The sequence below is a fragment of the Ooceraea biroi genome, chromosome 2, assembly GCF_003672135.1.
Source record: "Ooceraea biroi isolate clonal line C1 chromosome 2, Obir_v5.4, whole genome shotgun sequence".
Lineage (NCBI taxonomy): Eukaryota > Metazoa > Arthropoda > Insecta > Hymenoptera > Formicidae > Ooceraea > Ooceraea biroi.
The window spans coordinates 18,223,286-18,247,444 of NC_039507.1; the positions used below are offsets into that span (position 1 = coordinate 18,223,286).

At 35.0% G+C, this 24,159-nt stretch overlaps 3 protein-coding genes across 6 annotated transcripts in view; all 3 read left to right on the forward strand.

The window, feature by feature from the left end:
- The window catches only part of LOC105279403 (protein slit), a 392,017-nt gene extending 383,553 nt beyond the window's left edge, over positions 1-8,464 (forward strand). For both annotated transcript variants that reach the window (XM_011339144.3, XM_011339145.3), the window contains exons 25-30: positions 1,513-1,726; positions 2,060-2,521; positions 3,280-3,480; positions 4,088-4,237; positions 4,451-4,590; positions 5,111-8,464. In XM_011339144.3, the coding sequence (XP_011337446.1) occupies positions 1,513-1,726; positions 2,060-2,521; positions 3,280-3,480; positions 4,088-4,237; positions 4,451-4,590; positions 5,111-5,197 (1,254 nt within the window). In that variant the 3' untranslated portion in view covers positions 5,198-8,464. The remainder of the gene's footprint in view (positions 1-1,512; positions 1,727-2,059; positions 2,522-3,279; positions 3,481-4,087; positions 4,238-4,450; positions 4,591-5,110) is intronic.
- Positions 8,465-11,972: 3,508 nt separating this feature from the next.
- LOC105279401 (pheromone-binding protein Gp-9) lies at positions 11,973-14,984 on the forward strand. Its single transcript, XM_011339142.3, has 5 exons — positions 11,973-12,386; positions 13,279-13,381; positions 13,688-13,803; positions 14,173-14,287; positions 14,566-14,984. Exons 1-5 carry the CDS (start codon positions 12,345-12,347, stop codon positions 14,703-14,705), a joined length of 516 nt encoding a protein of 171 aa, XP_011337444.2. The 5' UTR covers positions 11,973-12,344; the 3' UTR covers positions 14,706-14,984.
- Positions 14,985-15,084: 100 nt separating this feature from the next.
- LOC105285365 (putative odorant receptor 92a) lies at positions 15,085-23,645 on the forward strand. Of its 3 annotated transcripts, none has more exons than XM_026975543.1 (10): positions 15,085-16,549; positions 17,373-17,492; positions 17,617-17,734; positions 18,727-18,991; positions 19,103-19,219; positions 19,538-19,628; positions 20,145-20,290; positions 22,619-22,751; positions 22,836-23,092; positions 23,218-23,645. In XM_026975543.1, exons 1-9 carry the CDS (start codon positions 16,409-16,411, stop codon positions 22,887-22,889), a joined length of 1,185 nt encoding a protein of 394 aa, XP_026831344.1. In that variant the 5' UTR covers positions 15,085-16,408; the 3' UTR covers positions 22,890-23,092; positions 23,218-23,645. The 3 variants fall into 3 exon arrangements, with proteins under 3 accessions (XP_026831344.1, XP_026831343.1, XP_026831345.1); XM_026975542.1 differs by having other exon boundaries at positions 22,836-22,944; positions 23,216-23,645; XM_026975544.1 differs by lacking the exons at positions 22,836-23,092; positions 23,218-23,645 and having other exon boundaries at positions 20,145-20,183; positions 22,619-22,725.
- The last annotated feature ends 514 nt before the right edge of the window (positions 23,646-24,159 follow it).

Here is a 24,159-nt window from a genome sequence, read left to right on the forward strand (position 1 = left end):
TCAGAATCAAACTTTTATTTGACTATCGGGTCTTAAACGGAAACTCAACCCAACAGATATGATTTTGCGAAAGAAACTTTACAACCGCGAAGTCCCACGACCTAGAAGCAAAGTTGGCGTATGAAATTTTACGCGGAAGTTCTTCCCAGTATTATAACGCCAGGCCAAATTTCATCTGAGTGTTTGCGCGGTTTTCGAGTAACGGAAGCTCGCGTGGAGTTTTCGGCTTTGTGGTGCTAGCGCTAAAGCCACGACAGTATATCACGCCGGGCTTCCTAAGCTTCCGTGAATGGCGCGGAATTGACCTACAGAGGCTGTTCCATTAAATCTAACATTTACATCCACTGAGTTTACTGTATATGCAGCTAAAATAATTTAATGTCAAGTGTACGATGTACCTCTTGTCGGTTAATCGGAAAACGGTGCATTACATTTTTTTATTATTGTATTACGCTCAATCTGTATTTTGTTATATAATATTTCGCATCGTTATACCAATAACATATGCCGAACACATATCCGAATTGCTTCCGGTTCAAGCAGGCTTCTAGAGCAGCCATTGATAAGATTAGCACGTGTAACTCGCAGGGGGGATATATTATTGCACATATGTGACTTAAGCCCCGGAATACATGGCCTTTAGTTTGAGACTAGACCAGGCATGTGAAACTGGCGGTCCGCCCGATGATTTGTAACCCTCCGCTCCGTAGTTAGTTGTATCCACAGTTTGTGCGCGTTCCTATCTTATCCGTGACATCACTGGGAAACATTAATTAAATGGCTGCGTTAGGAACGCGTCAATATCAGAATTTTTCTTTCTACTTAAGATTTCCTCTTTCGTTAAGTGCTACGTCTTATTTCAAATGAATATAGTTTTAAGATATCTCTTCAATTTTAAGTCATTCGTAATTTATGTTTGGAGAGATCCATAGGTGACAGATAGTATATTCCTTTAAAAATATCCTTTAAATATTCCTTTTTTATTTATTAAACATTGATTTTATTTTTCTTTACAAAAAGTTAAAAATAAGGTGACAGATAATATCCAAATATTCTCTTTTTATTTATTAAACATTAATTTTATTTTTCTTTACAAAAAGTTAAAAATAAAGTGATAGATATAGTATCCAAATATTCCATTTTTATTTATTAAACATTGATTTTATTTTTCTTTACAAAAAGTTAAAAATAAGGTGACAGATAATATCCAAATATTCCCTTTTTATTTATTAAACATTAATTTTATTTTTCTCTACAAAAAGTTAAAAATAAAGTGATAGATATAGTATCCAAATATTCCCTTTTTATTTATTAAACATTGATTTTATTTTTCTTTACAAAAAGTTAAAAATAAATATTTTATTTGCTATTTGAAATAGACGTTCACATGACAAAATATTATCCTGATAAGCTAAAGACTTATCAAACTTGAACAATTCTTTTCCATTAAAATGTTTCATTTCAATTTTTTATATCGACTAACACTTCTGCAATTATATACTTGTTTTGCAGAACGGTGCTACTTGCATCGATGGCATAAATAATTACGAGTGTAAGTGCGCGGCGGAGTATACAGGGAGGTACTGCGAGGCTGCACCCTCGACAGCCATGCTGTATCCACAGACCAGTCCGTGTGCCCACCACGACTGTCAGCACGGTGCCTGCTTCCAGCCCGCTCCCGCCTCCGCCGCGGACTATCTTTGCCAGTGCCACCCCGGCTACACCGGTAAGTCTTTCAACAAAAATGATCCCTCTCAGCATATACGGATAAATATTATCCCTCTTTAATGAGTAATGTAATATTCTAATTTTATGAGAAACAAATATAATCTTACATATTTATTTAAATGATATTATGAGAAAAGAAGGATAAATTGAAAAAATCGCTATTATTTTACATGCATGAAATATTCTTAATAAATAATATCTTTTTAGCGCTCTCGCGTCCAATCCGGAAATATATCGAATTTTATTACGATTTGAAATTTTCCATTACCTGTTACGTGCCGTGTATGGCATTCACGTGCTGCGTGACGCGCGAAACTACCTCTCATTTCAGGAAAACGATGCGAGTACCTGACGAGTCTGAGCTTCGTGGACAATAGCTCGCTGGTCGAGCTGGAACCGCTACGCACGAGGCCCGAGGCGAACGTGACCATCATATTCACGACCACGCAGGAAAACGGGGTTCTTCTCTATGACGGGCAAAGCGATGGGCACATCGCTGTCGAGCTCTTTAATGGGCGGGTCAGGGTTTCGTATGACGTCGGTAATTATCCTACCTCGACGATGTACAGCTACGAGATGGTGGCCGACGGCAAGCCTCACATGGCGGAGCTGTTGGCGATCAAGAAAAATTTCACGATGAGGGTCGACCGGGGCCCCGCCAGGAGCATCATCAACGAGGGTCCGAAGGAGTACCTCAAGCTTGTCACGCCGATGTTCATCGGTGGCGTAGCGCCGGAAGTTGCTAAAGTCGCCTTCACCGAGTTTCATCTGAGGAACATTACGAGTTTCCAGGGTGCGTCTCCTTTTTTTACACTGAAAACTACATTATTATGTATAATAATTGTGCATATTAATCGTATTATATCTCGAGAGTTCGCTTTATCTAATTATAAGGAATGCTCCGTAATAACGTTACGAAATCGTCGGGTTGGGATTTTCGAAGATTTCACGGTTGATTTGTGCGCTCCACCGCTGCTAGTTCCAGCACCGATATTTCGCGGTTCCTCTGGGAAGCGATAGTTGTCGCAAACTCGGAATATCAGCCGCAAAGCTGCAACTTGCGGAGACCTCATTTAATATTCGGTTACATTTTTGATGTCCCTCGGCGCAATACTGATTTACTACGTTTGCATGTAGTGTACGGCATAATGTGCGGCACATTACACATCCCTGAGAAATTAGATCTGAAAAGTTTCATAACAATACCACACGTGCGGAAATTTACGATCAGCATTGTAGGATGTAATTTATGATTGTATTAAATTCTTCCTGTTATTATTAAATATATTATTAAATAAATATAAATGTATTATTATTATCGATAATTGACGTGTGCTATCGACACTCCCGTACGCACTCGACCTCGTGCGACTCGATGGTGCTTCTTGTGAGAATTTATGCGGGCGCGAGTACGTGCTCGTGTCACTTCCGCTCTTACTCAATTGCATCGTAACGTTCGGTACACATTCCCATGCCGCCACTCTTTATATAGGATAGACCGAAAGTTTCTCCCTCGTCTGATCCATTAAAAGTTTCCTTGCTTTATCTCAGGCTGCATCTCCGAGATGTGGATCAATCATAAGTTGGTAGACTTCAGCAATGCCGCAAAGATGCAACGCATTACTCCCGGATGTGCTGCTAGCGAGGAGGAGGCCGACGAGGCGAGAGATATTGTTGTAGCCGAGGGAATTAACAATAGCGGCGGTAACGAGGAGTCCATGCCGCAAGAGCATGTACCTCGCGAGCGCTCTGGTATGTTAACGTTCAAATAATTGCTCTGTTAAATTAAGAATCAATCGGCGCTTTAGCTGAAATCCCTCAGACTTGAAATATTTTCTAAACAGATCGTTACGAGGCACGTATTTTTGGAAATTACATTTTAAGCAAATTTTTCTCCTGCTATTTCATTTTAATGATCAGTAATAAGTGTATTTCGACGTGTTTGCTGAAATAAGCGGCAACTTGAAATTAACTGGCTTATCGCTGGTTTTTTCCCAGGTGCATCGGACCCCCAGTAATAAGTGTAATCATATATTCATTATTACGTGTTAACGTGATAGATTGCATTTATCTTGCATTTTAATACATTTATAATTTAATAATTTTAATCATTTACAGTTTATAATTCTAATAATTAAATATAATATGCGTTTATGGAAGTATATAGTTATTTTAAATTGCATCGTGTATAACGTTAGAAGTTGCATAGAAATTGAATTAAAAAGTGAGAAAAAAATTTCGTTATTCCCTTTATAGAATTTTCTAAAATTTTTTATTTTATAATTTAAAATATTTTTTACATTTCCATATTTATCTAGTGTATCGTAAATAAAAATCATTTTGGACATAACATTTGCAGACATCATCGCGCCGGTAATTGGACTGATGCCCTCGCATGCATGTGTTGGACACGAGTGCAGAAAGGGATCGCAATGTATACCATCACCGTTTGGCAATAACTATTCTTGTCGATGTCAAACCGGCTGGCAAGGACGATATTGCGAGAAGGGTAAATTCATCATTCAACGTTCCCGTAACTCGTATACTCGTAAACTTATTATTTATTAAAATGATACAAACAGTCGAATTTCTAAAGAGTATCTTTCATTATTTTATATATATATATATATATTTATTTATTAATTAATGCATTTTATTATAATAATATCCATATAATGCCTCGATTAAATTCATCGAAAACCTTGATGCCAATTTTTTGTAGCACCAACGTGTCGCAAGCAGCATATAAGGGAGTACTACAGCGAGAATGGATGTCGAAGTCGGCGACCTGTGAAGCTTGCTAAATGTTGGGGAAGTTGCGGCAACTCCTGCTGTTTACCGCGGAAGACTAAACGGCGCAAGGTACGTGAGACATTCATATATCAATTGCGATTGTGCTTCGACGAATCGGATTTCCGAAGAAACAATACGCTGATCCCGTTTGTACAATTCCCAATTGCCCGAGGCGATCTTTCCTGCACGTAACATTACATTTCAACGTGAATCAGCATGATATCGCATTAACGTATTGCATATTACGACATCTGATTGTTCCCTTGTATTACGCTCAATGTGATACACCGGAATGAAATTGAGGCCCTTGTATCGCTCTTGTTCCTGTTAATTGCCGTTAAACTCCGCGTTCCATTAAATTCAGGCGTGACGGTGGACGGCGGGGCGAAGCAAAAACGGATCTAGTCCCATCTTTCATAATGATCGATCGGGCTCAAGCCGCTCCGACCGCGACGGTGAGGCAACCGTGCCAATTACCGCAATCACGTTCACTTTCAAGCCAGCCGATAATTCCCGCGGCTACTCCCCGATAACGATCGCATCCACATTATTATGGTGGACATTATAAACAATTACGCATGAATTTTAGGTCCGATTAATTTGCACGGACGGCATGCGGTACACCAAGGACGTCGACCTGGTGCGTAAGTGCACCTGCACCCGCAAGTGCTACTAGCCAGTCGACTACGCATCGCGGCCCGAGTCTCGTCGGCGTGCGTCGAGACGCGGAGAGACCAGACCGAGAAGAGACCCCCGGATCCGAAGTAGCACCCCCGCTCGCGCAGCCACGTGCCCTCGGAGATGACGAAAGGAACGGCGGCGGGTCGGCGAGGGCTGCGAGGACCGCGCCCTCGGCGCCCCTCTTACGTGCGGCACCCTCATACGAGGTGCACGTGGACGAGAAAGTGCGCGACGAAGTGCAGGCCAAAAAACTAGATGGACACACACATAGCCGGCTCAGTGTGATATGTATTATTAAAGAGAAAAGAGAGAGAGAGAGAGAGGAAGAGAGAAACCGCGAGCGAGAGAAAGAAAAAAGAGAAACAAGAGAAGCAAGAGTATATTGTACGTATATATAAGCTATGGACTATCGATATCGAAGCAGTTAAACATGTACTAGGTATTATTCGTATATAATGACCCGATATAGGTATATTACACGACGCGGGAGGGTAGGAAGGGGCGAAAGGCGCGAGCGCGCGCGGACGAGACGCGTCCGCGTTCGCGATAGCGGACCGCGCGCACGCGGGCGCTTGCGTGCCCGCAACGCTGTACGCACGAGTGCGTGCGATTACGTCGTTGATTTAGCGCGGAATGGACCTAACTGGTAATAGGGGATTCGCGGCTGCGTGCAAACAGGCTTCCGTAATCTTCTTATGGGATATACCCGCGCCGCTTTTTGTTTAATACGCCTCCCCGCGATCGCGGCCGTAATGCCCGCCGAGGTTTCGAGCCCGTAACGCAACGCAACGTCCGGACGATCTCTCGGCTCGGCTCGACCACCCCTTCTTTCGAAAGTCATTATCCGAAGTCAGTATATCGCGAAAACGCGTTAGAACGAATTAACGTGCTTGCGAGATACTTGAAGTTTCGCAATTCGCCGCTTATCCAGAGCGGACCGGAAATTATTCACAAACCAGTGCAATATCGTGGTCACGGAAGTGGCGGCGCTCTGCTGGGCGGCCTCCCCTATTAAAGAGTTTATTGAAGCTACTCGAAGGTGACTTGCGTTTTTAAATCCGACCGCGACCGGATAATGAAGATTGACCATAGCTTGATCCCGTCATCGTTAGGTCCATTTCCCACCGAGCGAAATTTTTACCACTGAACCACGCGAATCTTCGATCGCACAGCTGTTTCTACCCACCGAGAGGACGACGATCGTTGAACCTTTGCACGGGAACGATACATCCGCGAGGATAAACGAGAAACGTGTTTGCGAGGGTAAGCGCGAATGGCTGCGAATATTTTACGTTTTCGCTGCAGATTCCTTGGTTTTGGCGATCGGGACATTTCGCTTGTACGATACACGCACTTGCGAGCAGCAGCATCGTTATATAAGTAGCCAATAAACCTGAGCGAGCGAGGCGAAGGGGAGGACCGGAGAACCGGCGGCGTGTTTCTTGCCTCTTTCATCAGTCTGGTTGCAGTGCTGCTAATTTAGCGTTCCAGTTATCCACTTTAACACTGCACAATCCTTAGCTAGTAGCAACGACACATTAGGCCGCTCGTAAATCGTACACACGATGTTCCGAGGACAAGCCGTTTTTCAAGAGTTGACACGTAAGATTACAAGTGTGCGAATAGATCGCAGATAGGTGTTTAAATGTATAAAGTATAATTATATATTTCGAGCGTGGAAGCAACTTAATGAAATGATGAAAGAAAAAGAGTACGCCGTCAACGTCTTCTTCATCTCACCTCACCGTGACAGCAGCAGTGGGAATGCGGCTGAACTTTTGAGAGAGCCAAGAAATCGCGCCGCCAACGCTAAACCGCCAAGAGACGAGCTGCATCGCGGATCTCGAGGGGCGCGCTTCGAATTTTTCACTTTACGGCCTAATATCCGTTTTCGAGATGCGAGATGCAGCCACCGAGATGTAAGAAGGGGGAGAGATCACTCGCGAGCGTTCGCATCCGACTACAATTTCGATGTCGCGAACGATGATAGGCGAGGAAACGAATTATTACGACGAGCGGAACAATGCGAGTATGCGTTCGATCGGTCGATGCGCGAAAAACAAAAAGAGGAACGTACGTAACTCCGTGTCACGGATCGACAAATTTCGATCGGTAATCCGGAACGGGGTTCCGCCGATGCAAAAGACCGCGTAATTATTTTTCTATAAGCGTATTATTTATATCTAAGCTAATTTGTTATTAATAAGTTTAATCCAGGAGCGCAATTCGTTCGTACTACTTAAGCCTCTATTAATAACGTATGACGTATCGATGCGTATACCTACGCTATATCTATTTATGGTATATCTATTCAGCCCCCCTCCCCTCCCCCCCTGCCCCGGGAAACTGCATCGCATCTTCCACTGCCAGTATTTATGTGTATTTATTCCGTTTCTTTTTTCCGTTTTACTTACGACGACGTTATACATTTGGAACTGTTCTCGAAACGCACACACACACGTTCGAAGACACATTAACTGGGAGGCGAGCCGAATAATGAGCGCTCCCGACGTGCTCCGCTGTCATCCTTCACGATTTCGACGCGATCCTGCCACTCAGTCGTGCGCCAAAGTTCGCACCGACAAAGTATCAATCGTAGGGCTCAATGGTAGGCGTAGCCTCTGGAACAGCCGCCGAAACCGAGCCGTCGAAAACGGTTGCACGACTGTAGCGTACGTACCTCCTTTCCGGAATTTCACTGCCACCACACGACAACTGCCCGACAACTGCCGACACTGTGACCGTGCAACCAGCGTTTCTCTCGAGTGTTCCCGTGAATGAAGAAACTATCACGGAGAAGATATTTATCTCTGACATATTTTTTTACATTTTTTACTTAGTTTCCCTCCCCCTGCCCCAGTTGCACGAAAGGTATATTTATTTTGGTGCAATGCGAAAGTATAGAGAAATAGCGAGAAAGTCCATAAGCCGTAAACGTGTACACGCGCGTGGCGATACATCCACTATCGATTGACAGGACCGAAGATCGTCTTTATATTTTTCTTCTTTGTGTATTTATCTTAATGGGGAAATAGGCGTATCACGATCGCATAAGTAACACGAAGTATGATTTTTCTTTTATAGTATTAGTAATCGCGTAAGTTCCCTATGCCTCGATGCAACGGTTTGATCGTCGGCGTTTGATTAGTCTCATCTTCAAATTTCTTCGAGACGCTCAGCGTCCCACCGAAGCCGAACAGACTTTGTAACGCAATTCTGTACACTTGGTCCAACGAAATATAAATAAACATATGCAATCGATCGTACGACTTCACTCATATCGTACCGATACGCAATCCGATCGCAGCGAACGATTTAATCATTCATGACATTTCTCGCGCGCGCGCACGTTTCCTCATTTGACGTTAAAACGGAGCGGAGTTGCAAAAACAGTAATGAAAACTGTGACTAATTACATCCCGTGAATGTAAATCACACGAATATATGTAGTTGCAAAAACATAAATACTTTCTTTTTCACGGAAAAGCCGTGTGCGCATGTGTGCCTGCGCGTGTGCGTGCGTGTGTGTTATCCATCAATCGCAAGCCGATGGCAAATTCAAACGTTTAAGCGCGATATCGCTATTACGATTTTCCATTACGTACGAATCCGCCGTGTAACGCGTTTATGTCACATCAAATTGTAATATAGAGAAATGTAGCGTTTATCGCGAGCTGCGCGCCTGTATCGGACAATAATAAAAGGAAATGCTCGTAATATCGCGACATAGTTTTATGCCGCGCGCTCGGATTTCCTGCGACTGGTCGAGTTATCCGTATACTTTTTTTCCACGAAAAATTTTCAACGCGTTCGTACTTCGTGATCGATGGACCGGCGCATGCGACTGACGCATACGCGTACGCATTTATAACTTTTATTCCCGCGACGAACACTTTTACCCTCGAGTTATCGAATCATACGCTCCGTCGGATATCCATGCCTCGGCCTTTGCTAAACATTAGCTACACGAGCGAAATCATTCACTTGATTTTCACGAAGAAAAGCCCCTCCGGAAGGAGGAAGGACCTCTCGAAAATCGCGTCGTTCGCTTCGCTCGATTTTGCGGTTTTTGTCACGCGCGCTATTTTCCGTACGAGGTGTAGATACTACTGGCATTTCAGCACCGATTCGACTTGTAAAAAGGATGTGCAAGCATCAAAACCCTTTGTCTTTTAATACTTTGTGATACTCCGTGTGAAAATCGAGGGAAATTACTTTGTCGTCCTAAAGTCGCTGCGAGAATTTAATTAAATCGTGTGTGCGCGAACAATCAAAGAGAAATAATTTGTGAACAGGAGAAACTGGATCAGGTCTTTTGAAAAAAATATCAATGCAATCTGTTTCAAAAAACTGACTAAATCTGTAATTAGCACTGACGCGTGATATTTTTTGCTGCTGAATTATGTTACCCGCTTTTGGCGATCCGGTAAAATTATATATGTCGCGCATTAAATCGTTATGCCGCGAATCAAAATAATACTAATGAGATGATAACATTTTCAGTACACGGATCAAATGCAGCCGTTGATTTCCATTTCATGTTTAATATGAGAAATAACTCATTTAAAAGCACACACATACAATAATATATTAAAATTGGCGTAAATTATACGCTAATATTTCGAGTCACTGATATGCAAAACATATATGTTTTTAGGAGAAATCTATTTTAAATGTTATCATTTTTCAGTGCTAGGATTTTTATGAATCCATAATTTTTATAACATTTATTTCATGTGAACACTTTTTTAGTTGGGGGACTTACGTGAAAAAGAAATTGGCATTCCACGTGAAAAATACAAGTACTAGTTGAATTGAAAGAAACGCGTGCTCTACATAAATCTTAACAACGAAACGAAATTTAGTTGATGTAATCTCTTATTAAATCAATGTAAATTATAAGACAAATATAAAAAATTTCTGAAAGTATTATATATAATATCTCAATGATAATTTATTTTACTCGTATTAATTTTACAATATGCTATGCAAATATATAAAAATATATTTTAAAAATTATGTATGAGAATAGTGTAAAATTATTTTTATAAAGCTTATATTTTCTTCTCTCTCACTTATATCTCTTATTTTATATTTCTTTTCTCGCATTCTTACTCACATCTCAGTCTCTGTATTGACTCTAGAAGCTTAAAAAGTTATACATTAACAATATTTTCCAAGAACATATTACAATATTGCGTTTACTATGAATATTCGAATTTTTATTATAACGTTATGATGCAGTAAAAGTCTGACATGGTTCTTTTACTGAATAACAACATTTCTGGATGTATCTCTAATAATATACCTATGGAGATATATGTACGTATGTGTGTATGAGCTGCTGAGAATAAACGAATTGTTTGCGAGAAACTGTTTGCGTCAATGTGAATACAATACGCGAATGAGAGAAACTATTTCGTATGAGTATGCCGAGGTATGAGAGAGCGCGCAAAAGGCAATGAGTATAAATGTGTTTATCGCGCAAGCACGTTTTACCAAATAAAAATGGAATACTGCATGCCTAGAAGTACTCTAGCTCTATACCGTAGGTATATTAAATTAGATAACTAGCGTAAAAACAAAATGTCTATGTTTATATAATATAACAAATTCTCGAAATATATGAACGCTATTAAATAAACGTATGTAAAGTTTAATATTTTGTTATTGATGCACCATTGTAGTTTAGATGAAAATGGAATACTACCTACATGACATGCACTTGTCACAATTGTATTACGACAAATGTAGTTGTCATACAATATTAAGGCCTTCAAATTACACGCATGATAGTAAAAATCGGAAAAAATCCAGCGCTGTTTGGCTAAAGGCTTTAAATTACGACAATAATACAACAATATTAATTACGACTCGCTGCTGAATGCTTATTATCATTGTGCTGATTATTTTAATTCAGTCATAAATTTTTTTTATTTGAACATTTATTCAAATGTGCTTTATTATTTTTTTTTTTTCAAATTCAAGAAGCAATATATTTTTTCAAAACAACTCACATATTTATATCAAATCCATCTGTAGAAGGAACAGTGAAACTGCGCAGTACCAAATAGAGTTACGTCGATATATTCTGATGCTGCATTTTCCAAGTTCGGTCATGTCGGTGCTGCATGGATACAGAAGGAGGAAGAAAAATTGAAACAGCATTTTTCTTCAGCAAGTGCTGATATTTTAGAACTATATTACGGGCAGTAGAACGTATGGTAATTCTATGTTACACAATGTATCGCTATTTGATAATATATCGATATATAAAAATGTAATAATTATTGTAGGATATAATATCGTATCTCATTACAAAACATAATACTTGGAACTATAGTTCAAGTGTTATGTTTTGTAATGAGGTACTTGGAACTATATAAAATACATAATACTTGGAATCTACTGATATAGTTATAATGTATGTGTAAATCTGCATTTTTTAGATTATGAACGCATTAAAAAATTCTTGACTGCAGATTTATTTGCCGACTCAACTTTCTACAACGACAAACTAATGATGCAATAAAGTCATACGTTTACATCATTTCTATTAAAGTAGAGAATATTTATTTAATACTAGTAATGCCTGAAATAATATATATTTTAATTTAACTAATGAAATAAGTTTTCTCTAGATTTTATTATTCATAATTAAAAACATAAAATAGAATAATAAATCAAAGTTGCAAATGTAAACTTCATAAATTATTGTTTTATCTTAAAAACCTTACAAATTTATTTGATTTATACATTTCTCCAAAATTTCCTATTTTCCTTTATTTATTTTTTATAACTTAAACCTTTATAATAGTCTTAGCGTTTTTATAAAAAGATACATAAAAACAGTTTACGTCATTCCGATATGAATGATAATCGAAAAAGCTCACTTTCTATCTTGTTGTCGACCCTGACTGCATAATACTACTGCGGAAATATTATGATGATAATTATCATTATCAGTTTATAAGCTATCTTCTTCACATGTGGCTAATATTTATGTAATCTATGGTCTTGTATCTATAACTCTCTACATCTGAAGCATTTTATATACGCAATAAGTATAAATACCATGTATTTCAGTAACTACGGTTATTTTGTAGAGTTTGTTTAACTGTGACAGAGACAATCTTGACAAGATGAAAGCTTTTGTGTTATGTGGCTGCGTTTTAGCATGCATCGTAAGCATCCTTTTATCATAATCGAAGCGTAAAGAGAAGATTCCCAGCAAACACAGTCGTATAACAATGATATTGCCATAATATAACAGAATGTAACACGCAATATAACATGTTCGTTACATGTAACGTATATGTTAGTTGTAATTTCCCACTCAAACGAAATTGCAGTAATATAACAATAATATAACGTGTTACTAAAATGTTATTTAAATGTTATATAAATGGAATATATATTATTTATTCTTTCTTCCTCTCTCTAGTCTCTACAACTACAGGTGTATGTTTAATTTATTTTCCTAAACGTTATGTACACGTTCGTACTTTCCTCTTATTTATTATTCGTTCAAAAATGTACCACTTCATCGTAGAAATGGACTTACGATACAAGTTGTGCCCTGCCGTGATCACCGTTCCTATATATATTTTGTATTATATTTTGCATGCGAGAAACGAAGCCATCTACCGGACAACTCGACATCTGAATGTTAAAAATGATATATAACATAGACATAATATGCAAATATTACAGTTATATAATATCGCATATTTCAGTTATATTACTGTTATATTATTATAACCAATGTATAACAGAGCAATATAACAGTTTTATAACGCAGTTATATTGCAGTTACAAAGTAAATTATGCAACCTCAACATTAATAACATATAACAGTTGTTATATTACGTGTTACTTCTGTGTTATATAATAGTTATATTTTGTGTTTGTTGGGTTATTTCTAATTTTGATAATCAATTTTTTAACACTTTATTCTCGTTTACATAACATAATTATATTAAGATATTTAGTGCTGAATAATATTTTTGTATAATAACATATAGGAAATGCATTTAATTTATACGATATAAAATAAAGCTCGAATATATGTGTTAGTTCTATATCTCAGCTGAGATTATACCGTCAAACCTACCAGGACAGCGAGAGGAGTGGAAGGACGTTGTTAGTTCTTGCGTGCACGAAGCTGGTTTGACTCACAGTAAGTTATAATTACACAAGATATAATATATAAATTTTATTCAATTATCTTCTCATGAACACAATGAATCGAAATCTTCGTAGTGAATATTTTATTAAATTCTGTCTTTCTGCAGAATCTTATTACTCTGTGTGCGTGTGTGTAATCTAAATAACATTAAATTAATAACTAAGTACAATGAAAAATAAGTAAAAGTCATAGTTGTTAAAACCGTTTTCACAAATTACATACATATTTGTTATTGAAGGTAAAATTATTGAAGAAGACTAATTTTATATCATTTCCTGTACTCGATCTATCTTCCAGAGGAGGGTTACGAAATACAAGAGATTGTAGATGAAGTATATAAACAACCTGGTATGGAAGAAAAGAGAAGAAAGCATGGCTGCGTTATCGAGTGCCTTCTGAAAAGTTTAGAATGGGTAAGATTTTTCATTTTCTTACCACATGGTTTAAAGAAAAAGTATTTGCTAGTTCAGATGCTCGGATGAAAGCAAATTGGATAAATATTAGAAGTATATTACAAATATATACAATTATATATTACAAAATGTATATTATATCACATTAAATTATAGTACACAAATTATTAATATGCTGTAAGTTAATTATTATTTTATTATAATTATACTTATAAAACCTGATATTTTCGGATAGCATTATATGCCATTTATTTAAGAAAATTATGATTATATACGTGTTACTTACAGTAATATGTTATAAATGATATTATCTTGTATCTGTTTAAAGTTTTACATTTATAATATGTTTATTTATGTTATTAACGCAAGATGGAAGGATTAGAAATCAAAGAAAATCGAATTTCTGGAAATATAACCAGATTGTTAATTAATCATCCCGCAAAAGAAAGAGCACAAGAACTTATACGTAATTGTACTCAACAAAGTAAGAACTACTATTATACTTATTATAAATATTAAAATACATTGAATTTATGATAAGTTAATATTATAAGTTAATAAAATCACAAGTAACATTTATGTACCATATCCGTTTCAGTGTTATTCAGGATTCTTCAAAGAACTTAATAACAATTATGCTATTACGTTATGTGCAACATCTATTCCATTTTCTTAATATTATAATAATCATGTGACAATGAACGTCTTGACAGCTTTAATATTTTCTACTGTGTGTCTTAATTACATTTACGTATATTTTAGTGAGAGATGCCACGGAAGAAGGATGCAACAAAGGTTTTGTTGGATTAGTATGTACCGTAAAAAATATGCAGGAATGGAAACATCTTTTCGATACATCATTGGAAGTATCATCATCGGAAGAAGAAGGCGAAGAGAATTAAATTAAATATATGTACATAATGTAATTCATATCAAGTTATAAAGATATAATCTAGTAGTTACAAAATAAAATTTCGTGTGCACCTTACATTTTCATTTTGATTTAATAATAAAATTTTTTAGTATATTCATAAATATAATATGTGAATCAATTTGTATATATTTATTAATGTACAAGTTTGCGTAGTTAATATAAACTGTAAAATATTTTTTTGTCAATTTTTCGATTTTCAGCTTTCTGCCATGATAAACTAATAATGCAATAAAATACGTTTACGTTACGTAATATCGAGTACAAAATTTATTTAACAGCAGTAATACACGGCAGAATCGCAGAATTTACCTAACTGATATAAAATTAATATAAACACTATATACAGTCATGGGCGTCCGCAAGGGGGGAGCAAGATCGGGCATTTGCCCTTCCCTTGAAATAAACAATTAAAATTAATCATTCTTTCTTCCTTGAAATAAAAAAAAGATGCCAGATTACAAACGCACAGCATCTACTTTGTCGCGGTGAGAAAGCTTTTACTACTAAAAGGTGTATAAAGTTTCAAGTATATTTTAATTCTAAAAGTAAAAAAAATTCCTGCGGACGCTCATGCGTACAGTTATGTAGATTTATTTTCGTTAGTTCGATAAAAAAGATTGAGAAAAATTGTGCAACACTAATATATATTAAGACATATACGAAAATGGAATCTCATTAAAGTCATTGCTTTTTTCATCGTAGCTACTTTCTGATTATCACAACTTTTGTAGAATATACTATACAATAATATACTATAGTAAAATATTCTTATCTTTATACTGTACAATACAAATATACTATAGTAAAATATTCTTATCTTGTATTGGCGCAAATTTCTGATATCAAGTTTTGTAAATATCCATAACCAAGAAGCGCGTGTACTTGGCGCCCTTTTTATACCTTTTTTTCAAAAAGGTAAGTTTATATGGATATTGTAACAACATGATATCACAGAATACAACAGTTAAACATATATATTTAAAAATATATATTTAAAATATATATTTAACAGTATGCATGTTTTATGGTAACCTAAAATTCTTGAATACAATTGTATATAATATGACAAAAATGTATAATAAAAATTGCAGAGGCAGACCATTTGTGCAATTGTACACAAGATCAACAAGGCAAAAGGCTTGTTTATAGAACAAGTATATGTTACTGCGTGGACTAAAGTGAAGAAGGTGAAGACGTGCTGCTTGGAAAAATCAATTGCGCGAAATTCGGTCAAGATATCATGACATGACTGTTTTTCTGTGAGAAATATATATCCGTAGTACTTGGGTTGCGGAGTCAAATCGATTAATCGCCCACTTTTCTCTCCCTCGCAAATTGTGCGAATATTATTTCTATAGCATTCTTATTTCTGTAGCATTGCAATAGCATAGATAGAATGTTCTGCAGCAATTCTATTATAGCATATTCATTGTATCGTAGTTAATATTTGATGTTACTACTATGAGATAATACGTTAATGATAACTTGTAAGAAACATTGTCTAATTTTCATAAATTAAGGTAAATTGTTCAAATTAGGTAATTTTCTTCGTAAGTAATGTATCTTATGCTTAGAGAGAAATATTCTAAAATATTTCACTTATTCTTCCGAAAAAGATGTATACAAATTCCAGTCACTCATCCTCAAATGCAGTCGAATGCTTGAAGAAGAATGATCTCTATAGTTGAACATTTTCGACTCCATCGAACATTGCTATTGACCATTGGCTTATGGCCCTACAACCAATCAAAATTTGTTGAATTACAATTCTTACTGTCCTTTGCTGTTCCAAACAGTTTTATTATATTTCAGGTACGTACAGATTTCTTGAATAATTTTATTGTTTATATGGTTTAATGAAATAACATGTATCTTTATTATTGTGATAAAACTGAATAATTCATATTTTTTATCTAATAATCATAATAATGACTAATTTTTATAATTGTTGAGCAAGAAATAATGTAATTTGAGTTAGTGCAAATTATAATTTAAAGTTTCGTATTTTGAATTATTGTATTATTTAATGAAATAACATGTATCTCTGTTAGTGTAATAAAACTTATTAGTTGTGTATTTTGCCTGCATACTTTTGTTATGTTAGCAGTTGTTCTCAATAGCAACCAATATTTAAAGTGTTAGTACATTTATTACATTTATCTATTTATTAAAATATAGTACAATGCAATTGTTACGCGTTGTCTGTATGCATATGTACAATATCATTATATATAGAAAATGACTAAATAATTTATATTTCTTATCTGATCCTAATAATAATTAATGTTTATGATTGTTGGGCAACGAATAATGCAAATTGAAGTAATGCAAATTACAATATAAATTTTGAACGTTTAGTAAGCGCACAGTTATGTCACAAGCGTAACTTGTTTTGAATCTTCCCGTTTTTCATTGTTGAGTGTAATTTTGTTAAATTTTGCTATAAATATGTGTGGTTTAAACTATATGGACGTTCGCAAAAATACAAGTAAAAAGTAAATTAATATAAAATATAAATTTGATTTTAGATTTTCACAATAGTGAAACCTGCAGGTTTACTTAATTAGATAAGATTTAATTACATACATATGCAGCTTTTTTGAATATAGCATTCTGATAACTTTATTAATTGCAGCTTACATCGTTTATAACTTCTGAATGTACTGTTGATCTTATTATTAAAATTCTGTCTACAATATCTTTTCTTCTTATGTGCACAGTTCATCACATTTCTTTTGGGATTAATGCATGTACTGTAAGTTGAGCTTTTACTTGAAGATACTCCTAAACATCTTCCTATTAATGATTCTTTATATATCATAAGTTTTTCCAAATTTTATCATAAGTAAAACGTGCCGGATATATTATTAATATTATAGGTGAAGTGTTTCGTGGAGCGTCTCCAGCATGTCTGTAATGATATAAAAGATGAAACTGAAATCGCTATAATAGAAAAATATGGAAACAGCGCAGAATACATTACAATTATACTTACATGTAAGAAAATATTGAATGACATCTTCCATACTCCTGTGGGCGCGCTCAGGCTGTTTATCATATAATATATATTAATTATAATTAAATATATAAACATGTAAATCACAAGAAAAGTTAAAACTTGTAAGCAAAATTAGCATTCCTCAAGTATATTACAGAAATATCGAAAAGTTGAATCGTTTCACTGAAAACGGGCGCAATCGAATTTTCCCTTGTCGTCTGTTTGTTAAAAGTGCAATAACACAAGCGACTGACACCTTGCTCAATTACAGATTCGTAGTCAAAACAAATATATCATTATGTTATCGCAACAGTAATTTTATTTGTGGTTTTCTACAATATCATCTGAAAACTAAGTTTTTATATAAGACATTAATATCATAATAAGTAATAATAAGTTGTTGCAAAATGGAAAAATATGGTGAATATGACAACAGAGATGCTAATTTGTAACTGGCAATTAATTAAAATTAATTTGGTCTCTTAATAATGAGGGTAGATAACATTTTATTTATTGAATGACCTGATAATATATTGTATTTCATTAGATAATACCGTGTACACATTATATACGTTGTAATTATATACCTTCAATTTTTGTTTTATTATCATACATATTGTTATAATAATGGTATCTATTAGTTTGTTTTCTCCTACGTAAAACAATTGTTCGTTCTACTTGTTGTTTAATTTATCTACATAGTTAATGATTTTACGCTATTTACTTTTTTCCTTAAATAAGTGTTTGTACAACTTCTGGAGGGTATTTATATAATTATTATTATTACTATTTGATGTAGTTTCGCATAGTTAATAATGTCCATATATTTAGAAAACTCACACATTTTATCTTTTTTCTGTCATAATTGTGACTCTATTCAAGTAAAAGATATCCGCAGAGTCAACTAAAAGTTAAAGCAATGCTTCGAGATAGTAGAGAACATCAGTTTAATTGCTTAAACTACCTGATCAAATATTTTAAAACCTTACAGTGTTTACGGTGTGCTGCGGAATTATTATGACTGCTTTGACATTTTTGCCGTGGATTCTTGGCACCTTTCTACTCGCAAATGAATCTCGACCACTTCACAATATACCAATTGTAACTGAATATTTTGTTGATAAAGAAAAAAATGTTTATTTAATTTTGCTGCACACATACGCATCTATTTACATAGGAACGACTGCGTTGGTGGGAGGAGGAACGATGCTAATAGCATACCTAAAACACATTTGCGGACTGTTTAGCATTGCAAGGTAAGAAAAAAATGTATAAATAAATGTAAGAAGTATGATTACAAACGAAATCGTTTTTTTTTCAGTATATGTTGGGATTTTGCATAATATAAATAATAAATTTATTCGTAGTTACCGTATGGGGCAAACAATACTGTTAAATATTCACGAAGAAGATAATCGAAGGAACGAGATGGAGATGAACAAGAAGTTACGACATGCAGTGGATATTCATCGTACAGCTATTGAGTATGTCTCTATTATACGTATTTGGTAATCTAAGGCTGTTGATAATAAGTTTAAAGACGGATTCTATGACAAAACATTCTAAGACAAAACCTTTAATACGCAAATGTCGAGGATATAATATGTATAGATTCTAACTGCGAAGCGATTAACGTTTTCTGAGAACAAAGCTAAGAGTTTGCGCGCTGAGATATATAGAGATGTCACAATTATGTTATAGGTAATTTAGGACATCTATGCATTTCTTATTTTCTTAATACTTGTTTTTTAAATACTTGTAATGTTGTACATGTGAAATAAATTGTTCTAATGGTTTTTAAGGTTGTCTGAATTCTTTATATCTAGTTTCAATGGAACATTTTGTTGTCTAATAGTGTTAGGCAATATTTGTTTAGCCCTTAATCTCTATCAAGTAAGTTCATTAACTTTCGTATTACTCTAATGTGTTCTTGGATAAACAGTTCTACAAGATATGTAATTTGAATGGACCCGCAGATGCAGAAAAATATAAATAGAATGAAAATAGAGAAAAACGTAAAAATAATTTGACCTGTTTATCCAAAATATAATTTATTTTATTATATTTCGAAAGCTCATGTTTGTAAAAAATCAGGATTATTTAATTTGTGAAATATTTCACACATTTTCCAGTTTATGTATATCTATTATAAAATGTAACATGACGAAAAAGTAATTTGGAATACACACTCCGATGTATTTCACACCTTCCTCTCTTTCCTTTCCCTTTCCACATGTAATGCGCAATGTAAAGCCCATCACACACGACTTCCATAACATAACATATCATAACATAACGTCGAATCAGCCAAATCACGTTGCGCGGCTTTCTTATGGACAGCTGAACCGCGCACGTACGCTAATGTTATGGAAGTTGTGTGTGATGGGCTTAAGAATTATATTATTTTAGGTATTACGATCTGCAGTGCTTCTAGGTAACATAGAAGAGGTTATATTACACCTTATTTTCGCAATTGCAATGGTGCTATATGCTTTATTGGCCAACTCTATCGGTGAAGAAATTATAAAGCAGTATAACAGCATGTTTTCTATGGCGTAAGATATTTGATAGAGACATTCATATAGACATCAAGAGACACGGTAGTGTCTCGCGCCAAGTATACGCGCAGCGAGACCGCACTATTACGCGAAGCGACGCTTTCGCAGACACTCAGATTATTAGATCTCAATAACCGCTGAACGGATCAAGTTCAGAGTAGGCTCAATGGATAGCTTGGGGTCGAATTATGTAATAAAAGTGTTTTCATTTTTCTCCTACGTGTCCTACGAGCGGAGATATTGCGATGCAAATTCGAAATGTCACGATTTTCGCTTAAGATACTCCATTGTTTCCATCATCGTGAAGTGTAGGCAAGGGGGCTCGCGGTAAGGGGAATGAAGAAATGTGAGTCTCTCGGTGTCGCCACTAGATGACACAAAGGATCGAGATGACTCGTTATGTATATAGCTAATAATAGCTAATGCATTAAAGAGAGCTTGTATGACACAGACTAAACTGTTAATTATTATGTGTGTGTATATCCCGGTAAAAAATTTTTTATATATCATCATATAAAACTGTACGTAATTATATAGAAACATATAACATTATGTATTAAATATGTCCATATATATGTCCATACATACTTCCTTTCTCTTGTATAATTTCTGATCACATATATGTAGAACAAATAATAAGAAAAATAAGGTATAAAAAATTTTGTACCGGGATATGATAACAAAATATAAAATAATTATGTAATATTTCATATTTATCAATATACTTTCACTTTAATCGTGAAATGCTATAGTATCTTAACTTTGTTTCACGTTGTTTTCTAGTAAATTTCATTTTTTGAAACTTACCACAATAAGAGTTTTCGGGGACGCTGATTACGAATTTGAAGTCAAAAATAAATAATTCAAAATGGCGGAACCAATACGGCGGACGTAATTTTAATAATCAAACGGATTGGCTTGAAACTTGTTACTCGCGAGTTTTCGGGGTCGCTGATTAAGATTTTGAAGTCAAAAATGCAAAATGGCGGAACCAATACGGCGGATGTAATTTTAAAAATTTTGGCCTGAAACTTGTTACTCAGGAGGTTCAAGAGACACGGTAGCGTCTCGCGCCAAGTATACGCGCAGCGAGACCATCTCCTCACTTGTCTCCTCATATATTATAAAAAAAGAATAACATACTTCACACTACAAAATGTGTGAAATCACAACAAAATTACCTTTTTTAAAAAAGGTACAAAAAAAGCGCCAAGTATACGCGCCTGCAGTTCTTTCAAAAAAGGACTCTACAAAACTAATGATATGAACAAATTGCGCCAACTACAATGGGTATTTATGCAAACCAGAAAATCTAATACTTTATTATTACTCTTTGGCCGATATTTATTGTTGATTCTGATTTAAGACCATCTTAAGTACAATCATACGATATTTGAAACCAATCACACAGTCGTATTAGCATCTTAAGACATTACTTCAGATCGTCTGGAAATAAGAACGGACTATGAATACTAGTCTTTGATATTAAAAAATAAAGGACATAATAATATTAAGCAGATATTTTTATACGAATAAATATTTTAATACATAGAAATATATTTATTAATACAAATAAGTGTTTTTTTTTCAAAATACTTGGCGCTGCTAAACCGAATCATTATGTTAATTGCCTCATTCTCTTTCTTTCTCTCTTGTGAATGTGTGCATGTGTGTGTATGTGTGTGACATTAGAATTAAGCATAGAATAAGTTCAACTACATTTGTACACATATGTATTTCAGCGACTTGTTATGTAATTTAGAGTTTAAGGAAATTATTATAATCTTTAGATTATTAAATACTAAGACAATTTTTGATTCGGTTTAGCAGCGCCAAGTATTTAAAAAAAAACACTTATTTGTATTAATAAATATATTTCTATGTATTAAAATATTTATTCGTATAAAAATATCTGCTTAATATTATTATGTCCTTTATTTTTTAATATCAAAGACTAGTATTCATAGTCCGTTCTTATTTCCAGACGATCTGAAGTAATGTCTTAAGATGCTAATACGACTGTGTGATTGGTTTCAAATATCTTATGATTGTACTTAAGATGGTCTTAAATCAGAATCAACAATGAATATCGGCCAAAGAGTAATAATAAAGTAATAGATTTTCTAGTTTGCATAAATATTCATAACTTCTGGAATATGAATAGTTTGATGGACATATTAACATATTAAAAGAAATAACCATCATAATTTATAAATTAATAATTACGTACATTACCTTTAAAGCATGTAGTTGTTCCTGAACTTTTTGATACAATCATGTACTTACAATTAGTAATCATCTTATTTACTGAATATAACATTACAGATACAACATTGAATGGTATACGGCTCCTATATGCGTACAAAGATTGATATTATTTCTGTTGCAAAGAAGTTGTAAAGCTTATGGCCTCAAGATAGCTGGTATTTTTATAGCATCTTTAGAAGGTTTTAACACGGTAAAATTGTTATAAATTATACATCAATATACATGTATAACATGCCACATATTCCCTAGCCTAACCTAAAGTTGTTTATTATAGATAATTGCTGCAGCGATATCTTATTTTACTGTTATATATTCTACACAGAAGTGATACGACTATCAATCATCTTCTATAGTATATTGAGAAGAAATGAATAAGTTTACAGATAAGTGATAGAAACCGTTTTCAAATAATTTATTGCGTAAATTGATTAGTTGCTTAAAATTATCACTTTCTTAATAATATCTTTTAATATAATAATAGAGCTGATATAAAATAAAAAACAAGTAGAATGACGTTTGGGCAACTAAAAAGTTGTGTATTAGTTTAATAAAATTTAAAGAATATGCTCGTGCAAGCATACGTGGTTTGTGTTCGCGCGTGTACGTGTATATTACGTGTTTCTATATTTTTAAAACTTTAATTTTTCTATTTACAGATATTTAATACCTTACAAATTGAGGTCTGGTCGCAGATTTATTTAATTCAGAAGGATTACTTCTATGATCAAGTTCAAGTACTCACTTCGCGTGGCCAGTCGAAAACACATGCGAATCTATTAAACTTCTTCTTTTCTATCTTTTTAATAAACAATGATCGCCGGTAAAACATTCCGGTAGGTCACGCAAGAGGATGACCTTTATAATACATGTCAAGATCAAGATCATCGACATTGTGTCTTCTAATCTAAATAATTAACGCGGAATCTATTAAAAATTTATAGTCGTTATAGAATTAGCATTCTCACGAATGTTATTAATTAAATAGGTCATCATTAGGATATAAGAAAATTGTAACTATATAATATCCTATTTTAACAATATGATATCACAAAATGTAACAGTTAAATATATGTATTTAAAAACATGAATGTTTATAAAATAAAATTCTCGGTGTATAATAGCAAGCAATTTTATATCGAATATACAAAGACACGTCGCTCGCGTAGACGATTACCAGTCGAATCTCTAATTTGTCGACCTCTTGGTCGTCGAAAGCCTACCCTCACGAGTCTGTTTGTTTCGTAGGACCTCTCGAAGGTCCTTTTGAATTTCCTACGGGAGGAATCGTTCCGCCTATTTATCGCGCCCTGCTTCTTTCGGTGACCCGCGCCTCCATGACGCGATCACCACACTTTCAGCCGCCGCGTGTATGCCTCGTCACGGTCGTCGGTACGGAATCCCCCGACATTTCGCGGAACACTTGCAGATCTGCAACGGCTCATTGGGGATTCCCTATCTAACGGTCTAGTCTATTATTCGCTAATCTGTTTATTTTAACGACGTGTTTTTCGGTCTATTTGCCTCGCCTGAGTCTAGCCGCGCGATACTGCCGACCGTCTAGGCGATGACGTATGTGGCCATATAATCGCCACAGTATA

Excerpts from the sequence above, each read along its gene's own strand:
- LOC105279401 (XM_011339142.3), top strand. The coding sequence starts at position 12,345 with ATGAAAGCTTTTGTGTTATGTGGCTGCGTTTTAGCATGCATC. Across the intron at positions 12,387-13,278 it reads GCTGCGTTTTAGCATGCATC|TTCTATATCTCAGCTGAGAT; the intron begins GTAAGCATCCTT and ends TATATGTGTTAG. Across the intron at positions 13,382-13,687 it reads CGAAGCTGGTTTGACTCACA|AGGAGGGTTACGAAATACAA; the intron begins GTAAGTTATAAT and ends TCTATCTTCCAG.
- LOC105285365 (XM_026975543.1), top strand. The coding sequence starts at position 16,409 with ATGATCTCTATAGTTGAACATTTTCGACTCCATCGAACATTGCTATTG. Across the intron at positions 17,735-18,726 it reads CATTACAATTATACTTACAT|TGTTTACGGTGTGCTGCGGA; the intron begins GTAAGAAAATAT and ends AAAACCTTACAG. Across the intron at positions 18,992-19,102 it reads GGACTGTTTAGCATTGCAAG|TTACCGTATGGGGCAAACAA; the intron begins GTAAGAAAAAAA and ends ATTTATTCGTAG.